This window comes from Chiloscyllium plagiosum, chromosome 35 (genome assembly GCF_004010195.1).
Source record: "Chiloscyllium plagiosum isolate BGI_BamShark_2017 chromosome 35, ASM401019v2, whole genome shotgun sequence".
Classification (NCBI taxonomy): domain Eukaryota; kingdom Metazoa; phylum Chordata; class Chondrichthyes; order Orectolobiformes; family Hemiscylliidae; genus Chiloscyllium; species Chiloscyllium plagiosum.
Genome location: NC_057744.1, coordinates 38,241,714 through 38,266,182, shown reverse-complemented (window position 1 = coordinate 38,266,182; position 24,469 = coordinate 38,241,714). Strand labels below are relative to the sequence as shown.

The following is a 24,469-nucleotide window of genomic DNA, read 5'->3' as shown; positions in this document are numbered from 1 at the left end:
GGAGGCTGTGACTAGCAGTGTGCCACAAGGATCCATTGGGTCCACTGCTTTTTGTCATTTATATAAATGATTTGGATGTGAACAAGGGAAATATAGTCAGGACCTTTGCAGATTGACACCAAAATTGGAGGTGTAGTGGAAGGAGGTTACCTCAGAGTACAATGCAATCTTGATGAGATGGGCTAAGGAGTGGCAGATGGATTTTAATTTAGATAAACATGAAATGCTGCATTTTGGAAAGGCAAATCAGGGCAGGTTATTTTCACTTAATGATAAGGTCAGGACTTCTACACTTCATGGTAAAGTCCTGGGAAATGTTGCTGAACAAAGACTCCTTGGAATGCAAGTACATAGTTTCTTGAAAGTGGAGTGCCAGGTGGACAGGATACTGAAGAAGGCATTTGGTATGCTTGTCTTTATTGGTCAGTGCATTGAGTATAGGAATTGAGAGGTCATGTACAGGACATTAGTTAGACCACATTTGGAATACTGCATTCAGTTCTGATCTCCCTGCTGTGGGAACAATGTTGCAAAACTTGAAAGGGGTCAGAAAAGATTTACAAAGATGTTGCCAGGATTGAAGCATTTGAACTGGGGCTGTTTTCCCTGGAGCATCAGAGGCTGAGAAGTGACCATGCAAAGGTTTATAAAATCATGAGAGTGATGGATAGGGTGAATAGCTGAGGTCTTTCCCCAGGGTCAGGGAGTCCAAAACTAGAGGGCGAAGTTTAAGGGGAGAGGGAAAAGATTTAAAAGGGGCATGAGAGAGAGCTGCGTGTATGGAAAGATCTGCCAGAGAATGTGGTGGAGGCAGATACAATTAAGCATCAAAAGACAAGTTCCTCATGGTTAGATCATGTGGAATACAGGAAGAACTAGCTATTTGGATACAGAACTGGCTCTAAGGTAGGAAATAAGGTGTGTTGGAGGGGTGCCAACACCTCTCTAAGGACTTAGAGAGATATGAGCCAAATGCTGGCAAATGGGACTACATTAATTTAGGACTCGCTCTGGTCGGCGTGAGCGAGTTGGACTGAAGGGTTTGTTTTCATGCTGTACATCTCTATGACCCTTTGACTAAATCTGCCTAACTTGAATGAATCAACATTTTCTGATTCCAGAATCTCCCTTCGAGGCCTTTGATTTACCAGTCACTCAGTTAAATGACGTTTCTGTACAATATCAAATAATCATGCAATCCCACAAGAGGCCTTTTGGCACATGATGTCTGTGCCTTGTTCTTGCTCAACCAGTAAATATCTTCAATTTCACTCAGTATTGTCTACTTCTTAGTGTTGCCATTTCCTCTGCCCCCTAGAACATAGAACATTACAGCACAGCACAGCCCGCAATGTTGCACTGCCCTGTGAAACCAATCTGAAGCCCATCTAACTTACACTTTTCATTCTCGTCCATATGCCTATCCAATAACCATTTAAATGCCCTTAAATTTGGTCTACTACTGTTGCAGGCAGTTCGTTTCACGCCCCTACTACTCTCTGACAAATCTATCACCCCTCAATTTAAAGCTATGTCCCCTCGTGCTAGCCATCACCATCCGAGGAAAACGGTACTCACTGTCAAACCTATCTAACCCTCTGATTGTCTTGTCCGTCTCATTAAGTCACCTCTCCATCTTCTTCTCTCTAACGAAAACAGCCTCAAGTCCCTCAGCCTTTCCTCATATGACCTTCCCTCCATATCAGGCAACATCCTAGTAAATCTCCTCTGAACCCTTTCCAAAGCTTCCACATCCTTCCTATAATGCGATGACCAGAACTGTACGCAATACTCCCAAGTGCGGCCGCACCAGAGTTTTGTACAGCTGCTGCATGACCTCATGGTTCTGAAGCTCAATCCCTCTACCAATAAAAACTAACACACCGTATGCCTTCTTAACAACCCTATCAATTTGGGTGGCAACTTTCAGGGATCTATGTACATGGACACCGAGATCTCTCTGCTCATCTACACTACCACAAATCTTACCATTAGCCTAGTACTCTACATTCCTGTTACCCCTTCCAAAGTGAATCACCTCACACTTTTCCACATTAGATTCCATTTTCCATCTCTCATCCTTCGTCACGATCCACAATTCTGCTGATCTTTGTGTCATCTGCAAATTTACTAACCCATCCTTTTGTGCCCTCATCCAGGTCATTTATAAAAATGAAAAACAGTAGTGGAACCAAAACAGATCCTTGCGGTGCACCACGAGTAACTTAACTCCAGGATGAATATTTACCATCAACTACCACCCTCTGTCTTCTTTCAGCTCACCAATTTCTGATCCAAACCGCTAAATCACCCTCAATCCCATGCCTCTGTATTATGTGCAATAGCCTATCATGGGGAACTTTATCAAACGTCTTACTGAAATCCATATACACCACATCAACCGCTTTAACCTCATCTACCTATTTAGTCGCCTTCTCAAATAACTTAATAAGGTTTGTGAGGCACAACCTACCCTTCACAAAACTGTGTTGACTATCCCTAATCAACTTATTCCTTTCTAGATGATTATAAATCCTATCTCTTATAACACTTTCCAACACTTTACCCACAACTGAATTAAGGCTCACTGGTCTATAATTACCAGGATTGTCTCTACTCCCCTTCTTGAACAAGGGGGTAACATTTGCTATCCTCCAGTCTTCTGGCACTATTCTTGTAGACAATGATGACATAAAGATCAAAGCCAAAAGCTCAGCAGTTTCCTCCCTGACTTCCCAGAGAATCCTTGTGAACCTCAATCCCGTCTAGTCGAGCAGCCTGTATCTCAGTTTTCTCCTTGACAACATTGTCTTTTGCCAGTGTGAATACTGAAGAAAAGTATTCATTCAGCGCTTCCTTTATGTCCTCTGAATCCACTCACAACTTCCCACTACTATCCTTGATTGGCCATAATCTTACTCTAGTCATTCTTTTATTCCTGATATTCTGATAGAAATCATTAGGCTTTTCCTTGATCCTATCTGCCAACAACTTCTCCTGTCCCCTCCTGTCTCTTTGCTCTCTCTTTAGATCTTTCCTGCCTAACCTGTAACTCCCAAGTGCCCCAACTGATCCTTCACATCTCATCCTAACATAAACCACCTCCTTCCTCTTAGCAAGAGAGTCAACATACTGAGCAAACATGGCTCCCTCCCTGTCTGACAGGTACATACTTATCAAGGATCCACAGTAGCTGTTCCTTGAATAAGCTCCACATTTCAGTTGTGCCCATTCCCTGAAGTTTCCTTCGCCATCCTATGCATCCTAAATCTTGCCTAATCGCATCGTAATTGCCTTGCCTTTCCCCCAGCTATAACTCTTGCCCTGTGGTATATGCCTGTCCCTTTACATCACCAAAGTAAACGTAACCAAATTGTGGTCACTATCACCAAAGTACTCACCGACCTCCAAATCTAACACCTGGCTGGGCTCATTACCCAGTTCCAAATCTAATGTGGCCTTGGCCCTTGTTGGCCTGTAAACCCTCCTGCACACATTGGACAAAAACTGACCCATCTAAAGTACTTGAACTATCGTATTTCCAGTCAATATTGTGGAAGTTAAAGTCCACTATAACAATTACCCTGTCAATCTCACTCCTATCGAGAATCATCTTTGCTGTCCTTTCCTCTCCATCTCTGAAACTATTTGGAGGCCTACAGAAAACTCCCAACATGTTGACCTCTTCTTTCCTGTTTCTAACCTCCGCCCATTCTACCTCAGTAGATGAGTCCTCGTACGTCCTTTCTGCAACCATACTACTGTCCTTGACTAACAATGACAATCCTTTTTTTTTACCATTTTCTCTGTTCTTCCTAAAATATCTAAATCATGGGACCTGCAATAATCATTCCTGTTTTGAATTTCCCCAATAATTATATCCTACTTGGGATAGTACAATTTTTTTTCACAAAACAGTTTTGTACAAGAGCATCAGTTAAAAGCTGGTGTAAGCAAGATCCTGTCTCAATGAGTCTGGAAATATCAGTGAAGTTGGGTGCTGATTGAGCAGCTGAAAGGTCACCAGTAAGCTGAGCAACAGGTACTTCCTTTCCATGTACAGAGGAACCTCAATTATCCGAATATCAGATTATCTGAAGGAAATCTCGAGGTCCCAATAGAAACATTACGTGAAAGATGTGTTTCCAACACTGATCGCGACTTTTGTTTACAATGATTAAAAATGATCTCTGCCGAGAACAGTGCTGGACATAGATGAAAGCGCAGGCACCGTCTCCAAATGACTAACCTCTCGCCTTTTCTCCCTCTCCCCAAACTTTCCCTGGAGTTCTACATAGCGGTGAACCCAAAACCCCCTTTCCCCAGATATTCTCTCTAACATTGTCTCAGACAGGGCAGAGGTAGAAGTTGTCAAAAAGTTGCAGTTAAAAAGTTGTGTGTGTGGCTGTCTGTGTGTGTGTGCTATTTGGAGACTTACCCCAGAAAGGTAGCAGATGTCTTACTGTTGGTGTCCAGTTCGGGTGGCCGAGGGTGGGGTTTCATGAAGTGGGGGGGGGAGCAGGGTCACGGATGGGGGTCGGTGTTGGATGGGATTGGGGGCGGGCGGGGGTGGGCCCGGGTTGGGGGTTGGGGCCTCGCACGCAGTGTGCTGCTGCTTAGTCTCATGAACAGGGAGCAGACTTCATAGAAAACTCCCAAGATCAGGCAGAAAGGCATTGAATCGATTAACCAAATGATAGATTATCCGAATGAGAGAGTGTCCACCCATGTCGTTCAGATAATTGAGGTTTCTCTGTATTGGGAATGGATTTTAATGTCATATTTGTTTTCTCTAGAAGTCTTCTGCTAAGGAGAGTACAACAAAGCTCCCTGTCTCTGAGCAGTCGCTGGCATCCCAGGTGTTGGCAGATTCCAGCTTACCTGTAACACCTGTGACCCCTATAACTCCGACATTACCGGTTACTCCCACATCACCACCGATATCAACTGATGGCAACAAAGTACCAACAACTAGTGCACCAGAATTGGTGAAATCTGGTCAAAGGTCAGTTTTTCCTCCAACACTCAAGTTTCACATGAAGACTGTTTATTCATCTTTTTAAATCTCCAATTCATCTTGTTAGAACAGTGCAATGGATATCTGATATTATGCTGTCGAAAGATGATCTAAGAGCTTCAGGCAGTTGCAAAACCTGTCATCTGGTTGTTTATTTCCAAAGTCTTAGTTCAGTTGATAGGTTTTCTTTCCTGGGTATTCTCCCCACTTCCCCTAAAGGTGTGGCCTAGTGCTGGCCTCTAGTTTCCTGGGAACATGTTCTGCTCTGCACAATGGCCAGTTTCCATGCACAGGGTAGGCATGGCCATCGGTTGGTGGAGAATTTCACAGCAGAGTCAGATTCTGCTAATTCACCACAGACCATAGACTGAACATACAATGTTTCTGGGCTTGAGAGCTTAAAGCTACAACCACTAGCCTGTTTCCACACTGTAATCTAATGTAATCACTACTAATGATCATTTCATCAAACAAGTATTGGGAAAGAGGTGTCTGCGCAAATATGCCTTCAGTTGTTAGTTTTTTTTATTAGATTAGATTAGATTCCCTATAGTGTGGAAACAGGTCCTTCGGCCCAACCAGTCCACACCAACCCTCCGAAGAGTAACCCACCCAGACCCATTCCGCTCTGACTGATGCATCTAACACTATGGGCAACTTAGCATGGCCAATTCACCTGACCTGCACATCTTTGGACTGTGGGAGGAAACCGGAGCACCCGGAGGAAACCCACACAGACACGGGGAGAATGTGCAAACTCCACACAGACAGTCACCCAAGGCTGGAATCGAACCTGGGGCCCTGGTGTTGTGAGGCAGCAGTGCTAACCACTGAGCCACCGTGCCGCCCATTTCCTGGGAAAGGACATTGCTAAAGCTTCTAGAGTATATATGGCACGATATCAAAACCACCCACAAAATACCACCGCCCCCCCCCGCCCCCCCCCCCAGAATTGCGTATATGAAGCAAAAAGAAAAATGGACACAATTCATAGGTCAGCACAAACAGGCTAAGTTCAGTCAACAGCATGACCTTTATCAGATTCCTATCATCACATTCCTACAGAGTCAGCATTGGCCAGAAATATAACCTGGTAGCTACGTTTACATTATGGCTACACGAAATCAGAGGTGAGGGTTTCGGCAGTAAGTCAATCACCAGCTGACTCCCCAGACCTGTCCACCATCTACAAGACACAAGTCATGATGTAATTGCATTGTTTAGCACCTCATCCACCATCTTAAATATTCACCCTTTCACATAATACATCAGTGGTTGTAGCTGGTATGGAGCATCTACAGGAATTAAATGAGGTTCCCTTGGCAAACTCTTCCAAGCCCTGTGACTTTAACAAGCAGAAGGACAAGGAATGCAGATGCATGGGAGCACGACAACATGCAAGTTCCTTCCAAGCCATGCACTGTCCTGATTTGGGGATATATTCCTGTTCCACAAGGTCATCCTTCCTAAAGGAACTGGGTGTAGTTTTAAAAGGTGGCTGAGCAACTGCGCAAAAGTCCGTCGCTTAAGTTACCACATGTGCATAGCACTACACAAAATAAAAGGGTCTTAAAGACTTAAATAGAGTCATAAAACTGTCCAGCATGAAAACATACTCTTCAGTCCAACTTGTCCATGCCTACCAGATATCCTAAATTAGTCTAGTTCCATTTGTCAACATTTGGTCCATATCCCTATCAAATCTTCCTATTCATATAGCAGTCCAGATGCCTTTTAAATGTTGCAATTGTACCAGCCTCTACTACTTCCTCTGGCAGCTCATTCCATACATGCACCATCCTCTGCGCGAAAAAGTTGCCCCTTAGGTCCCTTTTAAATCTTTTCCTTCTCACTCTGAAGTTATGCCCTCTAGTTTTGGATTCCCCCACCATGGGGAAAAAAATTTTGGCTATTCCCCCCATACATGCCCCTCATGATTTTATAAACCTTGATAAGATCACTTCTCAGCCTCCGATGCTCCAGGCAACATAGCCACTTACGTATTCAGCCTCTCCATGCAACTCAAATCCTCCAGACCTGGCAACATCCTTGTAAATCTTTTCTGAATCCTTTCAAGTTTCACAACATCCTATTGGCAAGGAGATCAGAATTGAACACAATAATCCAAAAGTGGTCTAACCAATGTCCTGTACAGGTGCAACATGACCTCCCAACTCCTATACTCAATGCACTGACCAATGGGCGGCACGGTGGCACAGTGGTTAGCACTGCTGCCTCACAGCGCCAGAGACCCGGGTTCAATTCCCGCCTCAGGCCACTAACTGTGTGGAGTTTGCACGTTCTCCCCGTGTCTGCGTGGGTTTCCTCCGGGTGCTCCGGTTTCCTCCCACAGTCCAAAGATGTGCAGGTCAGGTGAATTGGCCATGCTAAATTGCCCGGAGTGTTATGTAAGGGGTAAATGTAGGGGTATGTGTGGGTTGCGCTTTGGCGGGTCGGTGTGGACTTGTTGGGCCGAAGGGCCTGTTTCCACACTGTAAGTAATCTAATCTAAAGGCAAACATACCAAACACCTCCTTCAATATCCTCTCTACCTGGGACTCCATTTTCAAGGGACTATCAAGCTGCACTCCAAGGTCTCTTTGTTCAGCAACACTTCCCAGACCCTTACCATTAAGTGTATAAATCCTGCTCTGATTTGCCTTTCCAAAATGCAGCACCTCGCATTTATCTAAGTGAGACTCCATGTGCCACTCCTTGGTCCATTAGCCCATCTGATCAAGGTCCCATGGAACTCTAAGGTAACCTTCTTCACTGTCTGCTATGCCTCCAATTTTGATGTCATCTGCAAACTTACTAACCGTACCTGCTATAACCACATCCAAATCATTTGTATAAATGACAAAAAGCAGTAGACCCAGTACCAGTCCTTGTGGCACACCACTGGTCACCGGCCTCCAGTCTGAAAAGCTGCCTTCCACCATCACCCTCTCTCTTCTACCTTCGATCCAGCTCTGCATCCAAATGGCTAGTTCTTCCTGTATTCCATCTGATCTAACCTTGCTAACCTTTCTACATTGTCCACTGCCTTTGTGAAGTCCATAAAGATCACATCCATTGCTCTGCCCTCTTCAATCCTCTTCATTCCTTCTTCAAAAAACTCAGTCAAGTTAATGAGAAATGTTTTCCCACACAGAAAGCCAAGTCGACCATACCTAATCAGTACTTGCCTTTCCAGATACATGTAAATACTGTCCATCAGGATCCCATCCAATAACTTGTCCACAACTGATGTCAGAATCACCAGCCTATAGTTCCCTGGCTTTTTCTTATCACCTTTCTTCAATAATAGCATCACGTCAGCCAACCTCCAGTCTCCCGGCATCTCAGCTGCAGCTATAGAAGGTTTGTTAGGAATGAAACAGACTCATGGGTTGGTGTGTTGCCTCCCAGGTGCCAGGGTCCGTGGTGTCTCAGATCGTGTCTTTGGGGTCCTTAAGGGAGAGGGTGACCAGCCCCAAGCCATGATCCACATAGGTACCAACGACATAGGTAGAAAGAGGGAGAGGGATGTAAGACAGGATTTCAAGGAGCTAGGGTGGAAGCTGAGAGCTAGAACAAACAAAATTGTTATCTCTTATTTGTTACCCATGCCACATGATAGCGAGGCAAAGAACAGGGAGAGATATCAGCTGAAAACATGGCTGCAGGAATGGAGCAGGAGGGAGGGGTTCAGGTAGGTGGATAATTGGGGCCCATTCTGGGGAAGGTGGGACCTCTATAAATAGGACGGTCTTCACTCGAACCAGAGGGGTACTAATATCCTGGGTGGGAAATTTGTTGAGCTATTTGGGTGGGTTTAAACTAGCTCAGCGGGGGATGGGAACCTGTGGTGTAGTTCCAGCACACAGAAGGATGAGAGTAGGGAGGACAGGGACAGGATTTCTCAGTCACGGGACTGTGCTGGTAGACAGCAAGCTGGTTTGAAGTGTGTCTCCTTCAACGCTAGGACTATCCGGAATAAGGTAAGTGAGCTTGCAGCATGGATAGGTACCTGGGACTTTGATGTTGTGGCCATTTCGGAGACATGGATAGAGCCGGGTGAGGAATGGATATTGCAGGTTCCAGGGTTTAGATCTTTCATTAAGATCAGGGAAGGTGGCAAAAGAGAGGGAGGTGTGGCTTTGTTAGTCAAGGACAGTATAACGGTGGTTGAGAGAACTTTTGATGAGAACTTGTCTACTGAGGTGGTATGGGCTGAGGTTAGAAACAAGAGAGGAGAGGTCAGTACTGGGAGCTTTTTATACGACTTCACTGAGTTCCGGGGAGTTGGAGGAGAGGATTGACAAAATGATTCTGGGCAGGAATGAAAGGAACAGGGTGGTCATTATGGGGGATTTTAACTTCCCCAACATTGACTGGAAATGCTAAAAAGCTCTAGTACGTCGAATGGATCAGTTTTTGTCCAGTGTGTGCAGGAGGGTTTACTGACACAGTATGTTGAAAGGCCGACAACAGGGGAGGCTACACTGGATCTGGTGCTTGGTAATGAACCAGGCCAGGTATGGAGAGAGTGACCATAATTCAGTTACGTTTATTTAGCAATGGAATGTGATAGGTTCATGCCACAGGACAAGAGTTATAGATGAAGGAAGGGCAATTATAATGCGATTAGGCAAAACTTAGGAGGCATAGAATATGGTAGCAAAATGCAGGAGATGGGGACAATGGAAATGTGGAGCTGGTTTAAGGAACAGATATTGCGTGTCCTTGATAGGTATGTCCCTGTCAGGCAGGGAGGAAGTGATAAGGTAAGGCAACGGTGGTTTACTAAAGAAATTGTATCTCTTGTTAAGCAAAATAGGGGGGCTTATGTGACGTTGAGATGGGATGGTTTAGGTGAGGCGATGGAGAGTTACAGATTAGCTAGGAAAGACTTAAAGAGAGAGTTAAGAGGAGCAAAAATGGGACATGAGCAGTCTTTAGCAGGTAGAATAAAGGAGAACCCTAAAGCTTTCTATCAGTATGTAAGGAATAAAAGGATGACTAGGGTAGGAGTAGGACCAGTCAAAGACATAAGGAGAAGTTGTGTGTGGACCCTCTGGAGATTGGAGAGGTGCTATACAAATATTTCTCATCGGTTTTCACACAAGAAAAGGAGAATATTGTCGGGGAGAAGACTGAGATACAGGCTATAAGACTTGAAAGGGATTGAGGTTAGTAAGGAGGGTGTGTTATCAATTCTAGAATGTGTGAAAGTAGATAAGTCCCCTGGGCTGGATGGGATTTATCCGAGGATTCTTTGGGAAGCTAGGGAGGAGATGGCGGAGCCTTTGGTCTTGATCTTTGAGTTGTCATTGTCTACAGGTTTAGTACCAGAGGACTGGAGGATTGCAAATGTTGTGCCCTTGTTCGAGAATAGCAGCAGAGATGACCCAGGTAATTATAGACCAGTGAGCTTTGTGTCTGTTGTAGGAAAAAGTTTGGAAAGTATTATAAGAAATAGGATTTATAATCATCTAACAAGCAACAATTTGATTGCAGATAGTCGACATCGTTTCGTCAAGGGCAGGTCATGTCTCACAAATGTCATTGAGTTTTTTCAGAATGTGACCAAGATGAGGATAGGGCAGTTGACGAAGTTTACATGGACTTCAGTAAAGCCTTTGATAAGGTTGCACATGGTAGACTTTTGGAAAAGGTGCAGAGGCATGGGATTGAGGGTGATTTAGCAGTTTGGATTAGGAACTGGCTTTCTGAAAGAAGGCAAGTGGTGGTTGATGGAAAATATTCAGCCTGGAGTCCGGTTATTAGTGGTGGGCCAAAGGATCTGTTTTGTCATTTTTACAAATGACTTGGACACAGGCATAGGTGGATGGGTTAGTAAGTTTGCAGATGACACTAAAGTCGGTGGAGTTGTGGACAGTTTGGAAGAATGTTACAAGTTGCAGGGGGACTTGGATAAACTGCAGAATTGGGCTGAATGGTGGCAAATGGAGTTCAATGCAGCTAAATATGAGATGATTCACTATGGGAAGAATAACAGGAAGGCAGAATACTGGGACAGTGGAAAGATTCTTGGTAGTCTGGATGTGCAGAGGGATCTTGGTGTCCATGTACATAGATCCCTGAAAGTTACCACCCAGGTTGATAGTGCTATTAAGAAGGCATACGGTGTGTTAGGCTTTATTGGCAGAGGGATTGAGTTCTGGAGCCTTGATGTCATGCTGCAACTGTACAAAACGCCTCACTTGGAATATTGTGTACAGTTCTGGTCACCCCATTACAGGAAGGATGTGGAAGCAGAGGAGATTTACCAGGATGTTGCCTGGCCTGGAGGGAAGGTCTTATGAGGAAAGGCTGAGGGACTTGGGTCTGTTCTCATTGGAGAGGGGAAGGCTAAGAGGGGATTTGATAGTGACATACAAGATGATCAGAGGATTAGAGTGAGTCTTTTTCCTAGAATGATGACGTCGGCTTGTACGAGAGAGCATAGCTGCAAGTTGAGGGGTGATAGATTTAAGACAGATGTCAGAGGCAGGTTCTTTATTCAGAGAGTGATAAAGATGTGGAATGCCCTGTCTGCCAATGTAGTTAACTCAGCTACATTAGGGAGATTTAAACAGTCCTTGGATAAGCACATGGATGGGATAGTGTGGGGAATGAGCTTAAATTAGTTCACATGTCGGCACAACAGCGAGGGCTGAAGGGCCTGTTCTGCGCTGTGTTGATCGATGTTCTATATTCGATCAGTGATAGAAATATCTCAGCAAGGGGCCCAGGAATCTCTTCCCTTGCTCCCCACAGAATTTTGCGGTACACCTGATGAGATTTAACCACTTTCATGCTTTTTGGATATCCACCACCTCTGTAATATGGAAATTTTTCAAGCTGTTGCTATTTCTTTCCCCAAGGTCTTTATCTTCCATATCCTTCTCCACAGTAAACACTAATGCAACATATTTGTTTAGTATCTCCACCATTTCCTGTGGTTCCATACATGGATGGCCTTGCTGATCTTTAAGGGGCCCTATTCCCTCCCTTAGTTACCCTTTTGTCCTTAATGTATTTGTAGAATCCCTTTGGATTCTCCTTAACCCTATTTGCCAAACCTATATCAATCCTCTTTTTGACCTCCTGATTTCCCTCTTAAGTAAGCTTCTACTTAATACTCTTCTAGGGATTCAATCAATGCTGTCTATAACTGACATATGCTTCCTTCCTAGTCTTGACCAAAATCTCAATTTCTCTAGTCATCCAGCATTCCCTTCACCTAACAGCCTTACCCTTCACCATAACAGGACTCAGGTTATCTTATTTTTGAAGTTTTTCCATTTTCCAGCTGTCCCTTCACCTGCAAATGTCCTCCCCCAATCAACTTTAGAAAGTATTTGCTAATACCGTCAAAATTGGCCTTCCTGCAATTTAAAACTTTAACTTTTAGATTCAATCTATCTTTTTCCATCACTGATTTAAGACTAATAAAATTATGATCACTGGCTCCAAAGTATTCCCCCACTGACACCTCAATCACATGCCCTGCCTTATTTCCCAAGAGGAGGTCAAGTTTTGCTTCTTCTCTAGTAGGTACTGATTCAGAAAATTTTCTCATACACACTTTGTAAATTCTTCTCCATCTAAACCCTTAACACTCTGGCAGCCCCAGTCTATGTTTGGAAAGTTAAAAGCCCCTACTATAACCACCCTATTATTCTTAACTGAGATCTCTTTACAAATTTGTTTCTCAATTTTGACAATTAGGGTTCGATAGCACCATCTCAGTAAGATGTCTTAATTCTCAATTCTATCCAAATAGAATTGGCTGGACGTACTCCCAGGAATATCTTCCCTAAGTACAGCCATAATGTTATCCCTAATCAAAAATGCCACCACCCCCTCCTCTCTTGCCCCCTTTCTATCGTTCCTTTAACATCTATAACCTGGAACATTAAGCTGCCAATTCTGTCCATCCCTGAGCTATGTCTCTGTAATCACCTGTAAAACAAATTAGAGAGAATGTTGCTCACCATCATCTTCCCAGGGCAGTTGGGGATGGGCAGTGAATTCAGGTCTTGTCAACAGCATCTTCATCCTGTAAACTAGGTCAGTGGATGACACAGTTGCCAGTAAATCAGAAGATTGTGAATTCTGACTTCTCCCAATATTTGAGCACAGAAATCTAGGCTAATCCTCCCATTGCAGTATTGAGTGCTGCAGTGTTGAAGCAGCTGATCTGTGCTGGAGAAATTGAAATCAAAGCTCTATTTGCCCTCTTGAAAATGTCAAGATCTAATGACACAATTCCAAGACTAGCGGAAGAGTTCTCTTTGGTGTCCTGGCTATTAATTATCAATCAATGAACATCTTTGAATGTATGATTTGAACATTGCTGTTTAATGTGCACAATTTCCAACATTATAATAACGACTGCACTTCAAAAGTTCATCATTGTCTGCTGAGTCTCTTAAGAAATAATGAGGTTATGAAAGATGCTATGAATTGTACGTCTTTTTCAGTTCTGGGTAAATAGTGAAAGAATGGAATAATGAGGTTTGAGATGTATGGACTGCCCTCAGTCAAATTTGTCAGAAACAAAGTTTACTACTGTTTCATCCGAAGAGTTTCTACTTCTTTGCAGTGTTTTGTTAGTGTCCTCGCCTACAATGCCTCAGCTTGGGAACCTTTTATCTGGAACACAAACAGGACAATACACCGGGCCGCAGACTCCAGCTCGGATCCTGTCGCAGTCTGTTGCTGCTCCTCTGCCCCAGGTCCGGGTAGTCTCTGCTCAGCAAGGCTTAACTTCCACTTCGCATCAAACTTCTGTTGTACAACAAGTCCAACAACATCAACATCAGATGCGGCTACCAGCAGTCACAGCAGCGGCTCACACTAAGGTACTGCCTCAGGTAAGGAGCAGGTATGCAGCTTGCTGTGCCCTGCAATTTGTGGACATGCTTACTTGGAGTATACAAGTGTTCCTAAACAAAGTTAATTTAATCTATTTTGGAGTTGATGTTGGCATTAAGAGGTGAATGTTGGAATTTACTTTTCTAGGATTAGAAAATACAGCACTGTACAGCCCTCCGCGCCTGTCAAAGTTTTACCAGCAGTCACTGTTCAACTTGCTTTCATCCTATTCCTTTGTGTGTTTTTTTATATTAATACTTTTCAAATGTTTATCCAATTCTGCTTTTAAAATATGCTATCTCCTTTGTTCCAATAAAATTATTGCTGTTCAGGATGTCCCACTTTGTGCTTTTTCCAAAGATTTCTGGTTTTTCTGCTTTGAACTTTATCTGTTCAATTTCTGCTTGCTCTACAGAACTTTTTGTCCTTGTGCAACTTTCCGCAAATTGCCATGCTATTTTAGTTACTATCATCAGCAAACTGCAAAGTGACCTGTGTTATGCCTGTGTCTAAAATCCTTCTGTAACTGGAAGATATGATTCCTGGGCATCCTGCTACGTACACTGTGCCATCTCGATATTCATTTACTTCTACTGTTCTTTTTGTTTCCTCTCCAAATGGCTATATTCCTCTTAGTATTACATACTCCCATTTCTTTAACATGGTTGAGTGTATTTTTAGCAAGTGGCAGGAACCCCTTAATTAATATATTGCGCAGCATCTCATTCAAGGTGATATTGAACTGACAGGGCACCGGATTGGAATTCTCTGCCTTACTGGTTGAACATCCGAATGAACAATTTGTTGGATGTTACTATATATGAGAGGCTCTCCATGGTTTCATTTTATTTCTAACATATGACAATGTCTTTGGGGAGAATATGCCACGAGAACAGAGGAACAGCTACAGCATTAGCATGTCTTATAGTGATCTTATTATTCACAATAGGATTGAATGGGCTGCTTCAGATTGGAATAGTGTTGGAGGTGGCAGTGTGTCTAGAGTGTGATATATTTAAACCATCCAAGTAGTCGTGAATTTTACGAATGCAAGATGGGTTTTCTGATTCTGTAATAATTCTTGCAGTCTATTCTGACGGTGCCGGTGAAGGCTCAGTCTGGTGCCAGTACTGTCCACATCCAGCAGGGCTCTGCAAAAAGCAATCTGACAATGGCTGGAATCAGCACTGCTTCCAAAACCGTGTCCAGCACATTGAACAGTACCACATCCAGCTCCCCCAGCATCATCATACAGAGTGTAGCTGGGCAAAGCATCATGAGACAGGTAGGTACAGGAACAGCAAACCTTTGCTCGGATTGGGTTGTGGAGGGAGGAAGGGTGGGGGGCACATTGTTGGGGATATTGTTTTCTGGTGACATTGCTGGCCATTACATTTTCCTTCTTTTATTGTAACTCCTGTATTGCAGACTGGAACTTTAGCATACCATAGTTTTTAATGTTCCCTTTTCTGATATCTTCAGTAACCAGGTCTTAGCTCCCATCAGCTGAATCAGTTACTATTGCATATACTTGGAGAGTTTGAATATTACTAAGCTAAAGAAGGTTCAGAAGAGATTTACCAGGATATTGCCTGGAATGGAGGGTTTGTGTTATAAGGAGAGCGTGGATAAACTGGGACTTTTTTCATGGGAGCGTGGGAGGTTAACTGGTGACCTTAGAGGTTTATAAAATCATGAAGAGTATAGATAAGATGAATGGCATTTCCTTAGGGTTGTCTTTTCCAAAGGTTGGGGATTTCAAGATGAGGGATTACGTTTTTAAGGTGAGAGGAGAAAGATTTTTAAAAGATGTGAGGGGTAGTTTTTATTTAAAAGAGAACGATTCGTAAATGTAATGAACTTCTAGAGAAAGTGGTTGATGTGGGTACAGTTACAGCGTTTAAACGAATTTTGATTAGTACATGATTAAAAATGTTTGGAGGGATTTTGGCCAAGCACAGGCAGTGGGGCTAGTTTACTTTGGGTCTCTGGTCGGCTTGGACTGGTTGGACCGAAGGGTCTGTTTCCAGAGAAGGATTCAGAAACCTGGATAATTGGGGCACATTCTGGGGTAGGTGGGACTTCTACAAACAAGATGGTCGACACCTGAACTGGAGGTGTACCAATATCCTAGGGGGATGTTTGCTAATGCTCTTCGAGAGGGTTGAAACTAATTCAGCAGGGGCTGGGAACCTGAATTGTAGCTCCAGTGTACAGGAGGTTGAGAGTAGTGAAGTCATGAATAAGGTTTCAAGGTTGCAGGAATGTACCGGCAGGCAGGAAGGCGGGTTGAATTGTATCTACTTTAATGCCAGGAGCATCCAGAATAAGATGGGTGAACTTACAGCATAGGTAGGTACCTGGGACTTGGATGTGATAGCCATTTCAGAGATATTGATAGAGCAGGGGCAGGAATGGTTGTTCCAGGTTCTGAGGATTAGATGTTTCAGTAAAAACAGAGAAGGTGGTAAAAGAGGGGGAGGTGTGGCATTGTGGCAACGTTGGCAGGAAGGACGTTTGATGAGGTCTTGACTACTGAGGTAGTATAGGCAGAGGTTAGATCCAGGAAAGGAGAGGTGACCCTGTTGGGAGTTTTCTACAGGGCTCTGAAAAATTCCAGAGATGTGGAGGAAGGGATTGCAAAGATGCTTTTGGATAGGAGTGAAAGTAACAGGGTTTTGTTATGGAGGAGTTTAACTTTCGTAACATTGACTAGAAATAATGTAGTGCGAGTACCTTAGGTCAGGTTTTGTCCAATGTGTGCAGGAGGCTTTCCTGACACAGTATGTAGATAGGCCAACAAGTGGTGAGACCACATTGGATTTGGGACAATGAACCAGGCCAGGTTTTAGATTTGGAGGTAGGTGAGCACTTTGATGATAGTGACCACAATCGGTTAAGTTTGCTTTAGCGATGGAAAGGGATGAGATATATATTGTAGGGCAAAAGTTATAGCTGGGAGTAAGGCAATTGAGATATAATGAGGCAATATTTAGGATGCAGAGGATAGAAAAGGAATCTGTAGGGAATGGGCACAATTGAAATGTGGAGCTTGTTCAAGGAACACTACTGCATGTCCTCAATATGTATTTACTTGTCAGGGAGGAAGTGGCCGAACAAGGGAACTGTGGTTTAGGAAAGAAGTTGAATCTCTCTTCAAGAGGAATAAGGAGGCTTATGTAAAGATGAGATGGGAAGGCTCAGTGAGGGCCCTTGAGTGTTACAAGTTAGCGAGGAAGGACAACAAGGTTTGTGAGGCGAGAGCTAAGAATAGCCAGGAGGGGACATGAGAAGTCTTTGGCAGCTAGGATCAAGGAAATCCTAAAGCTTTCTATAGCTATATCAGGAATAAAAGAATGATGAGAGTAAGATTAGGACCTGTCAAGGACAGTAGTGGGAAGTTGTGCGTGGAGTCAGATGAGATAGGAGAGGAACTAAATGAATTTTTCTGTCAGTATTCATACTGAGAAAAGACAATGTTGTCGAGGAGAATATTGGGATACAGGCTATTAGACAATACAGGATTGAGGTTCATAAGGAGGAGGTATTAGCAATTCTGGAAAATGTGAAAATAGCTAAGTCTCCTGGGCCAGATGGGATTTATTCCAGGATTCTCTGGGAAGCCAGGGAGGAGATTGCAGAGCTTTTGACTTTGTTCTTTTTGTCGTCATTGTCGACAGGAATAGTGCCAGAAGACTGGAGGATTGCATATGTTGTTCCCTTGTTCATTTTTAGACAATCCTGTTAATTATAGACCAGTGACACCTACTTTGGTTATGGGTAAAGTGTTGGAAATGACTATAAGAGATAAGATTTACAATCATCTAGAATGGAATAATTTGATTAGGGATAGTCAACACAGATTTGTGAAGTGTAGGTCGTGCCTCACAAACCTTGTTGAGTTCTTTGAGAAGGTGACCAAACAGGAGGATGAGGTTAAAGCGGTTGATGTGGTATGTATGGATTTCAGTAAGGTGTTTGAGAAGGTTCCTCACGGTAGGCTATTGCAGAAAATACAGAGGCATAGGATGAGGATGATTTAGTAGTTTGGATCAGAAATTGACTAGCTAAAAGAAGATTTAGGGTGGTAGTTGATGGGAAATGTTCATCCTGGAGATTAGTAAATGGAGTTTAATGCGGAAAAATGTGAGGTGATTCACTTTGGAAGGAGTAACTGGAATACAGAGCACTGGGCTAATGGTAAGATTCTTGATAGTGTAGATGAGATCTCGGTGTCTGTGTGCATAGATCTCTGAAAGTTACCACCCAGGTTAATAAGATTGTTAAGTCGGCATACAGTGTAGAAAATAAACATTACAGCACAGTACAGGCCCTTTGGCCCTTGATATTGCACTGACCTGTGGAACCAATTTGAAGTCCATCTAACCTTCACTATTCCATTTTCATCCATATGTTTATCCAATGACCATTTAAATGCTCTTAAAGTTGGCGAATCTACTACTGTTGCAGGCAGTGCCTTCCATGTCCCTACTATTCTGAGTAAAGAAACTACCTCTGACATCTGTCCTATATCTGTCACCCCTCAACTTAAAGCTATGCCCCCTTTTGCTAGCCATCACCATCCAAAGAAAAAGGCATACACCCTCTGATCATCTTATATGTCTCAATTACGTCACCTCTCAACCTCCTTCTCTATAACGAAAACAGTCTCAAGTTCCTCAACCTTTCCTCATAAGACCTTCCCTTCATACCAGGCAACATCCGAGTAAGTCTCCTCTGAACCCTTGCTAAAGCTTCCACATCCTGCCCATAATGCAGTGACCAGAACCATATACAATGCTCCAAGTGCAGGCCACACCAGAGTTTTATGCTGCTGCAACATGACCTCATGGCTACAAAACTCAATCCCTCTACCAATAAAAGCTAACACATTGTATGCCTTCTTAACAACCCTATCAACCTGGGTGGCAACTTTCAGGGATCTTTGTACATGGACATCGAGATCTCTGCTCATCTACACTGCCAAGAATCTTACCATTACTCTTCATTCCTGTTGCTTCTTCCAAACTGAATTGCCTCACACTTTTCCACGTTAAACTCCATTTGCCACCTCTCAGCCCAGCTCTGCAGCTTATCTATGTCCCGCTGCAACCAACAATGTCCTTCGACACTATCCACAACTCCACCGACCTTTGTGTCATCTGCATATTTGCTAACCCATCCTTCTACTCCCTCATCCAGGTCATTTATAAAAACAGCAGTGACCCCAAAATGGATCCTTGTGGTACACCACTGGTAACTAAACTCCAGGATGAACATTTCCCATCAACTACCACCCTCTGTCTTCTTTTTCAGCTAGGCAATTTCTGATCCAAACCGCTAAAACACCCGCAATCCCATGTCTCTGTATTTTGTGCAATAGCCTACTGTGGGGAACCTTATCAAACACCTTACTGAAGTCCATATACACCACATCAACCGCTTTACCCTCATCCACCTGTTGTGTCACCTTCTCAAAGAACTCAACAAGGTTTGTGAGGCACGACTTACCCTTCACAAAACCATGTTGACTATCCATTATCACCGTACTCATTTCTAGATGATTATAAATCCTATCTCTTATAACCTTTTCCAACACTTTACCCTCAACCGAAGTACTGGTCTATAATTACCAGGGTTGTCTCTGTTCTCCTTCTTGAACAAGGGGACAACATTTGCTATCCTCCAGTCTTCTGGCATTATTCCTGTAGACAATGACGACATAAAGATCAAAGCCAAAGGCTCTGCAATCTCCTTCCGAGCTTCCCAGAGAATCCTAGGATAAATCCCATCTCGCCCACAGAGTGTATCTATTTTCATACTTCCAGAATTGCTAACACCTGCTCCTTATGAACCTCAATCCCATCTAGTCTAGTAGCCTGTATTCTCCGCGACAACATTGCCTTTATCCATTGTAAATACTGATGAAAAATATTCATTTCATGTTTCCCTATTTCCTCGGACTCCATACGCAACTTCCCACTATACTGTCCTTGATTGGCCCTAATCTTACTCCAGTCATTCTTTTATTTCTGACATAGCTATTGAAAGCTTTATAGTTTTCATTGATCCTATATGACAGCAACTTCTCATGTCCCCTCCTGGCTCTGAGCTGTCTCTTTAGGTCTTTCCTGGTTAACTTGCAACTCTCAAACACCCTCACTGAGCCTTCACGTCTCATCCTAACATGAGCCTCATTCTTCCTCTTGACAAGAGTTTCAACTTCTTTAGTAAACCACGGCTCCCTCACCTGACCACTTCTCCATTCCTGACAGATTCATATTCATCAAGGACACGCAGTAGCTGTTCCTTGAGTATGCTCCACATTTCAATTCTGCCCATCCCCTGCACTTTACTTCCTCATCCTATGTATCCTAAATCTTGCCTAATTGGCTTTCCCCCAGCTATAATTCTTGCCCTGTGGTATATGCCTATTCCTTTCCGTTACTAAAGTAAACACAACCAAATTGTGGTCACTATCACCAAAGTGCTCACCTAACTCCAAATCTAACACCTGGCCGGGTTCATACCCAGAACCAAATCCAATATAGCCTCGTGTCTTGTTGGCCTGTCTACATACTGTGTCAGGAAACCCTCCTGAATACGTTGGACAAAAACTGACCCATCTAAAGTTCTCAAACTATAGTATTTCCAGTCAATGTTAGGAAAGTTAAAGTCCCCATAACAACTACTCTGCTACTCTTGCTCCTATCCAGAATTAACTTTGCAATTTTTTCCTGTACATCTCTGGAACTATTTGGAGGCCTATGGAACACTCCCAACAAGGTAATCTCTCCTTTCCTGTTTCTAATCTCAGCCCATACTGTCTCAGTAGACGAGTTCTCAAACGTCCTTTCTGCCACCATAATACTGTCCTTGATTAACAATGCCACATCTCCCCCTCTTTTACTGTCTTCTCTGTTCTTACTGAAACATCTAAATCCTGGAACCTGCAACAACCATTCCTGTCCCTGTTCTATCCATGTCTCTGAAATGGCCACAACATCAAAGTCCTAGGTACCAACCCATGCTGCAACCCAACTTAAACCGGATGCTCCTGGCATTGAAGTAGACACACGTCAAACACCTTCCTGATTGCCGGTGCACTCTTGCGACCTTGAAATCTTATTTCTGACCTCCCTCTTCTCAACCTCCTGGACACTGGAACTACGATTTAGGTTCCCATCCTCCTGCTTAAATAGTTTAAACCCTCCCGAGAAGCATTAGCAAATATCCCCCCCAGGATATTGTTACCCCTGTGGTTCAGTTGTAGACCATCCTGTTTGTAGAGGTCCTGTCTACCCCAGAATGTGCCCCAATTATCCAGGTATCCAAAACCCTCCCTCCTACACCATCCCTGTAACCAATTCCTCTCTGTCCCTCTTCCTCGCCTTGCTCGCGCATGGCATGGGCAACAAACTGGAGGTAACACACCAGCCATGAGTCTCTCTCATTCCCACAGAACCTCCTATCTGTCCCCCTAACTATGGAGTCCCCAGTGACTGATGCTCTGCTCTTCTCCCACCTTCCCTTCTGAGCAACAGGGACAGACTCTGTGCCAGGCACCTGTACCCCATGGCTTACCCCTGGTAAGTCATTCGCCCCCTCCTCCCCCCACCAACAGTATCCAAAAATAACAGAGGGGAACAGCCAAGAGAGGATTCCTGTACTGTCTGCCAGTTCCCTTTCCATCCCCGACTGTAACCCGTCTATTTCTTGTATCTGAGATGTGACTACCTCCCTGTAACTCCTCTCAATAACCCTCCTGCCTCCCAAATGATCCGAAGTTCATCCAGCTCCAGCTCCAGTTCCCTAACGTGGTTTTCGAAGAGCTGGAGTTGGGTACACTTCCCTCAGATGCAGTCAGCAGGGACACTGGTGGTGACCCTTACCTCCTACATCCTACTGGAGGAGCATGCAACTGCCCTAACATCCATTCCTACTATTCTAAATTTGCAAAGAGACTATTAAAAAATAAAACATGAAAAGAAAACAAGTTACCTTAACAATCCAACGCACAGTTCTCTTCTTTTGGTTAGAGGAGCATGGGTGGGAAATAGTGGTTCGGGTAATACAACTGCCCAAATATATTACTTCACTTTCTCAGCAGTCCCGTGTCCACTCCTGCTCAGCGTACGCGCTGCTTATTCACAAGGTGAGTTCTTAAAACAGTGATTTGCCTTCCCGTCAGCCCCCTGGTTGTCACACCCGCTCTTCCGGCTGCTAACCAAAAATATAGGGCCCCGACGCTCACGGTGTGTTAGCTTTTCGTGGTAGAGGGATTGAGTTTTGGAGCCATGAGGTCATGTTGCAGCTGTTCAAAACTCTAGTGCGGCTGCACTTGGAGTATTGTGTACAGTTCTGATCGCCGCATTATAGGAGGGACATGGAAGCTTTGGAAAGGGTGCAGAGGAGATTTACCAGAATGTTGCCTGGTGTGAAGGGAAGGTCGTATGAGAAAAGGCTGAGGGACCTGAGGCTGTTTTTGTTAGAGAAGAAGGTTGAGAGGTGACTTAATTGAGACATACAAGGTGATCAGAGAATTAAGTAGGGTGGACATTGAGAGCCTTTTTCCTTGGATGGTGATGGCTAGCATGAGGGACATTGCTTTAAATTGAGGGGTGATGGATATAGGACAGATGTCAGAGGTAGGTTCTTTACTCAGAGAGTTGTAAGGGCGTGGAACTCACTGCCTGAAGCAGTAGTAGACTCGGCAACTTTAAGGACATTTAAATGGTCATTGGATAAATATATGGATGATGATGAAATAGTGTAGGTTAGATGGGCTTCAGATTGGTTTCACAGATCAGCGCAACATCAAGGCCCAAAGGGGCCTTAATGCGCTATAATGTTCTATGCTGTACGATATTCTAAGCTGTGTTTTATTGGAAACCTTGTTTGCATCTCAACCCTCTGGTTTTCCAGTTACATAACCTTCTGTTCAAAGAGCGCCTCAACCCAACCCTGATACAATACTGGTCCCATTGCCAATGGGATACAGCGGAGGCCACACTTAGCTGCAATTCTGGTTAGCCGTTCGAATCACTCAAGTTCCCCATTTGAGACTGGGCATGTGATGACTGAAATTCATTCTCCTTATTTGGTATCTCCATGCCACCTTCTGGAGCTTTACAACACCTGGTAAATTGCCACTGATAACGTTGTCAAACATGTCTTGTAAAATAGCTGAATTGTGATCTGAGCATCAGCTTTCAAATTAGCAGTCTGAATTTTACCAGGTTTCTGGCAGGGCTAAGATCCCCGTTTATAAGACTAACTCTGTTTATTAAAGCTGAGAGTTGTGAATAAATGCCCGTAGTAATTGATTCGAGACTATTTTTTGTCTAGGTTGCTATTGCAGGCCAACTTGGGGTGAAGACACAGTCCAGTACTGGAATTCCACTTACAGCAACAAACATCCGGACCAAGGGCAAAGATGTTCTGCGATTAGCTCCTTCCTCTATCACCACTGACTCCAAGGGCCAGACAGTGCTTCGAATCACGCAGGATATGATGGCTACACTGACCAAAGCACCAGTTACTACCGTGAAACTCACCCCAGACTTGCTGGCAGGTAAAGGCATTTCAGCCACTCTACACGTCACTCCTGCCATGCAGCCAACTGACTCCATGGTGAAGGCATCTACCAGCACCACCTCTTCCACCACGTCCACAGTGGTCAAGGTTACACCAGACTTAAAAGTAACTGAGGCAAGCAGCACAGCCATCCGACTGATGCCTGCACTGGCTGTAACAGTGGCTGACCAGAAGGCGAAGGTTAGTGCTCCTCTGTCTTCAACAGATACTAAACCAGCAGCTACCATCAGACTAATGCCTGGACTGGGTGTCATTCCCAAATCAGGACAGGCCATTGCTGTGGCAACGTCCAGCAAACTGTTCACTGCTGCTGGTACAATGACTTCAGCTGCAGTAACTCTGGCAACAGCAGGATCAAAGGCAATCACTAAAGTAACGCCAACAGCTGGACTGCCAATCTCTATAGGAACGGGCACTGCCACAGTGAGGCAGGTTCCTGTCAGTGCAACCATGGTGTCCACAACACAGGCGGTAAGTTCAAACTATGGACCCGTTCATCCTTGGCAATTACATCTCTGCCCACAGGAAGTATTTCAGGAGGCTGAACAGCAGTGACCCATAACCACGACAGCATGTGTTTTCCATGACATGGCTCTGTCTCATTCACCCCTCTGTACTCTCTTTCCTACATTTGGGTTATCAAATGGAAATGTTTTAAAACTCATATCTTGTTTGCAAATTTCCTTTGTTCTTTTCCCTCCCTATCTTTGTTACTTCCTTTCCCTCAAAGACTTTTTGAGATATCAAACCTCCTCCAATTTTAATCAATCTGAATCACTAAACTCAAGAATTTACCTTTTTGAATTTTGAATTTACTTATTTGACTTAAATTTAGCCTATCAGTCTTATTATTATTGTGTGACTCAGTGTTCAATTTTATTTGAAAAGACATCTATGAAACTTCTTGAGATATTTTCCTGTGGTAAATGGTGGTATATAAATGAAATTGTTACTGTGTATATACCATTGTTACATTTTGCACTTGGT

The 24,469-nt window shown here is 43.8% G+C and overlaps 1 protein-coding gene across 4 annotated transcripts in view; it reads left to right on the top strand.

The window, feature by feature from the left end:
• Positions 1-24,469, top strand: part of nfrkb (nuclear factor related to kappaB binding protein) — a 161,174-nt gene that overhangs the window by 106,228 nt on the left and 30,477 nt on the right. The window contains exons 20-23 of one of the 4 annotated variants that reach the window (XM_043676950.1): positions 4,797-5,005; positions 13,614-13,884; positions 14,973-15,170; positions 23,234-23,662. In XM_043676950.1, coding sequence (XP_043532885.1) covers positions 4,797-5,005; positions 13,614-13,884; positions 14,973-15,170; positions 23,234-23,662 — 1,107 coding nt within the window. Of the gene's footprint in view, positions 1-4,796; positions 5,006-13,613; positions 13,885-14,972; positions 15,171-23,233; positions 23,954-24,469 lie in introns of all 4 variants that reach the window. The other 3 variants (XM_043676947.1, XM_043676949.1, XM_043676946.1) reach the window with 3 other exon arrangements.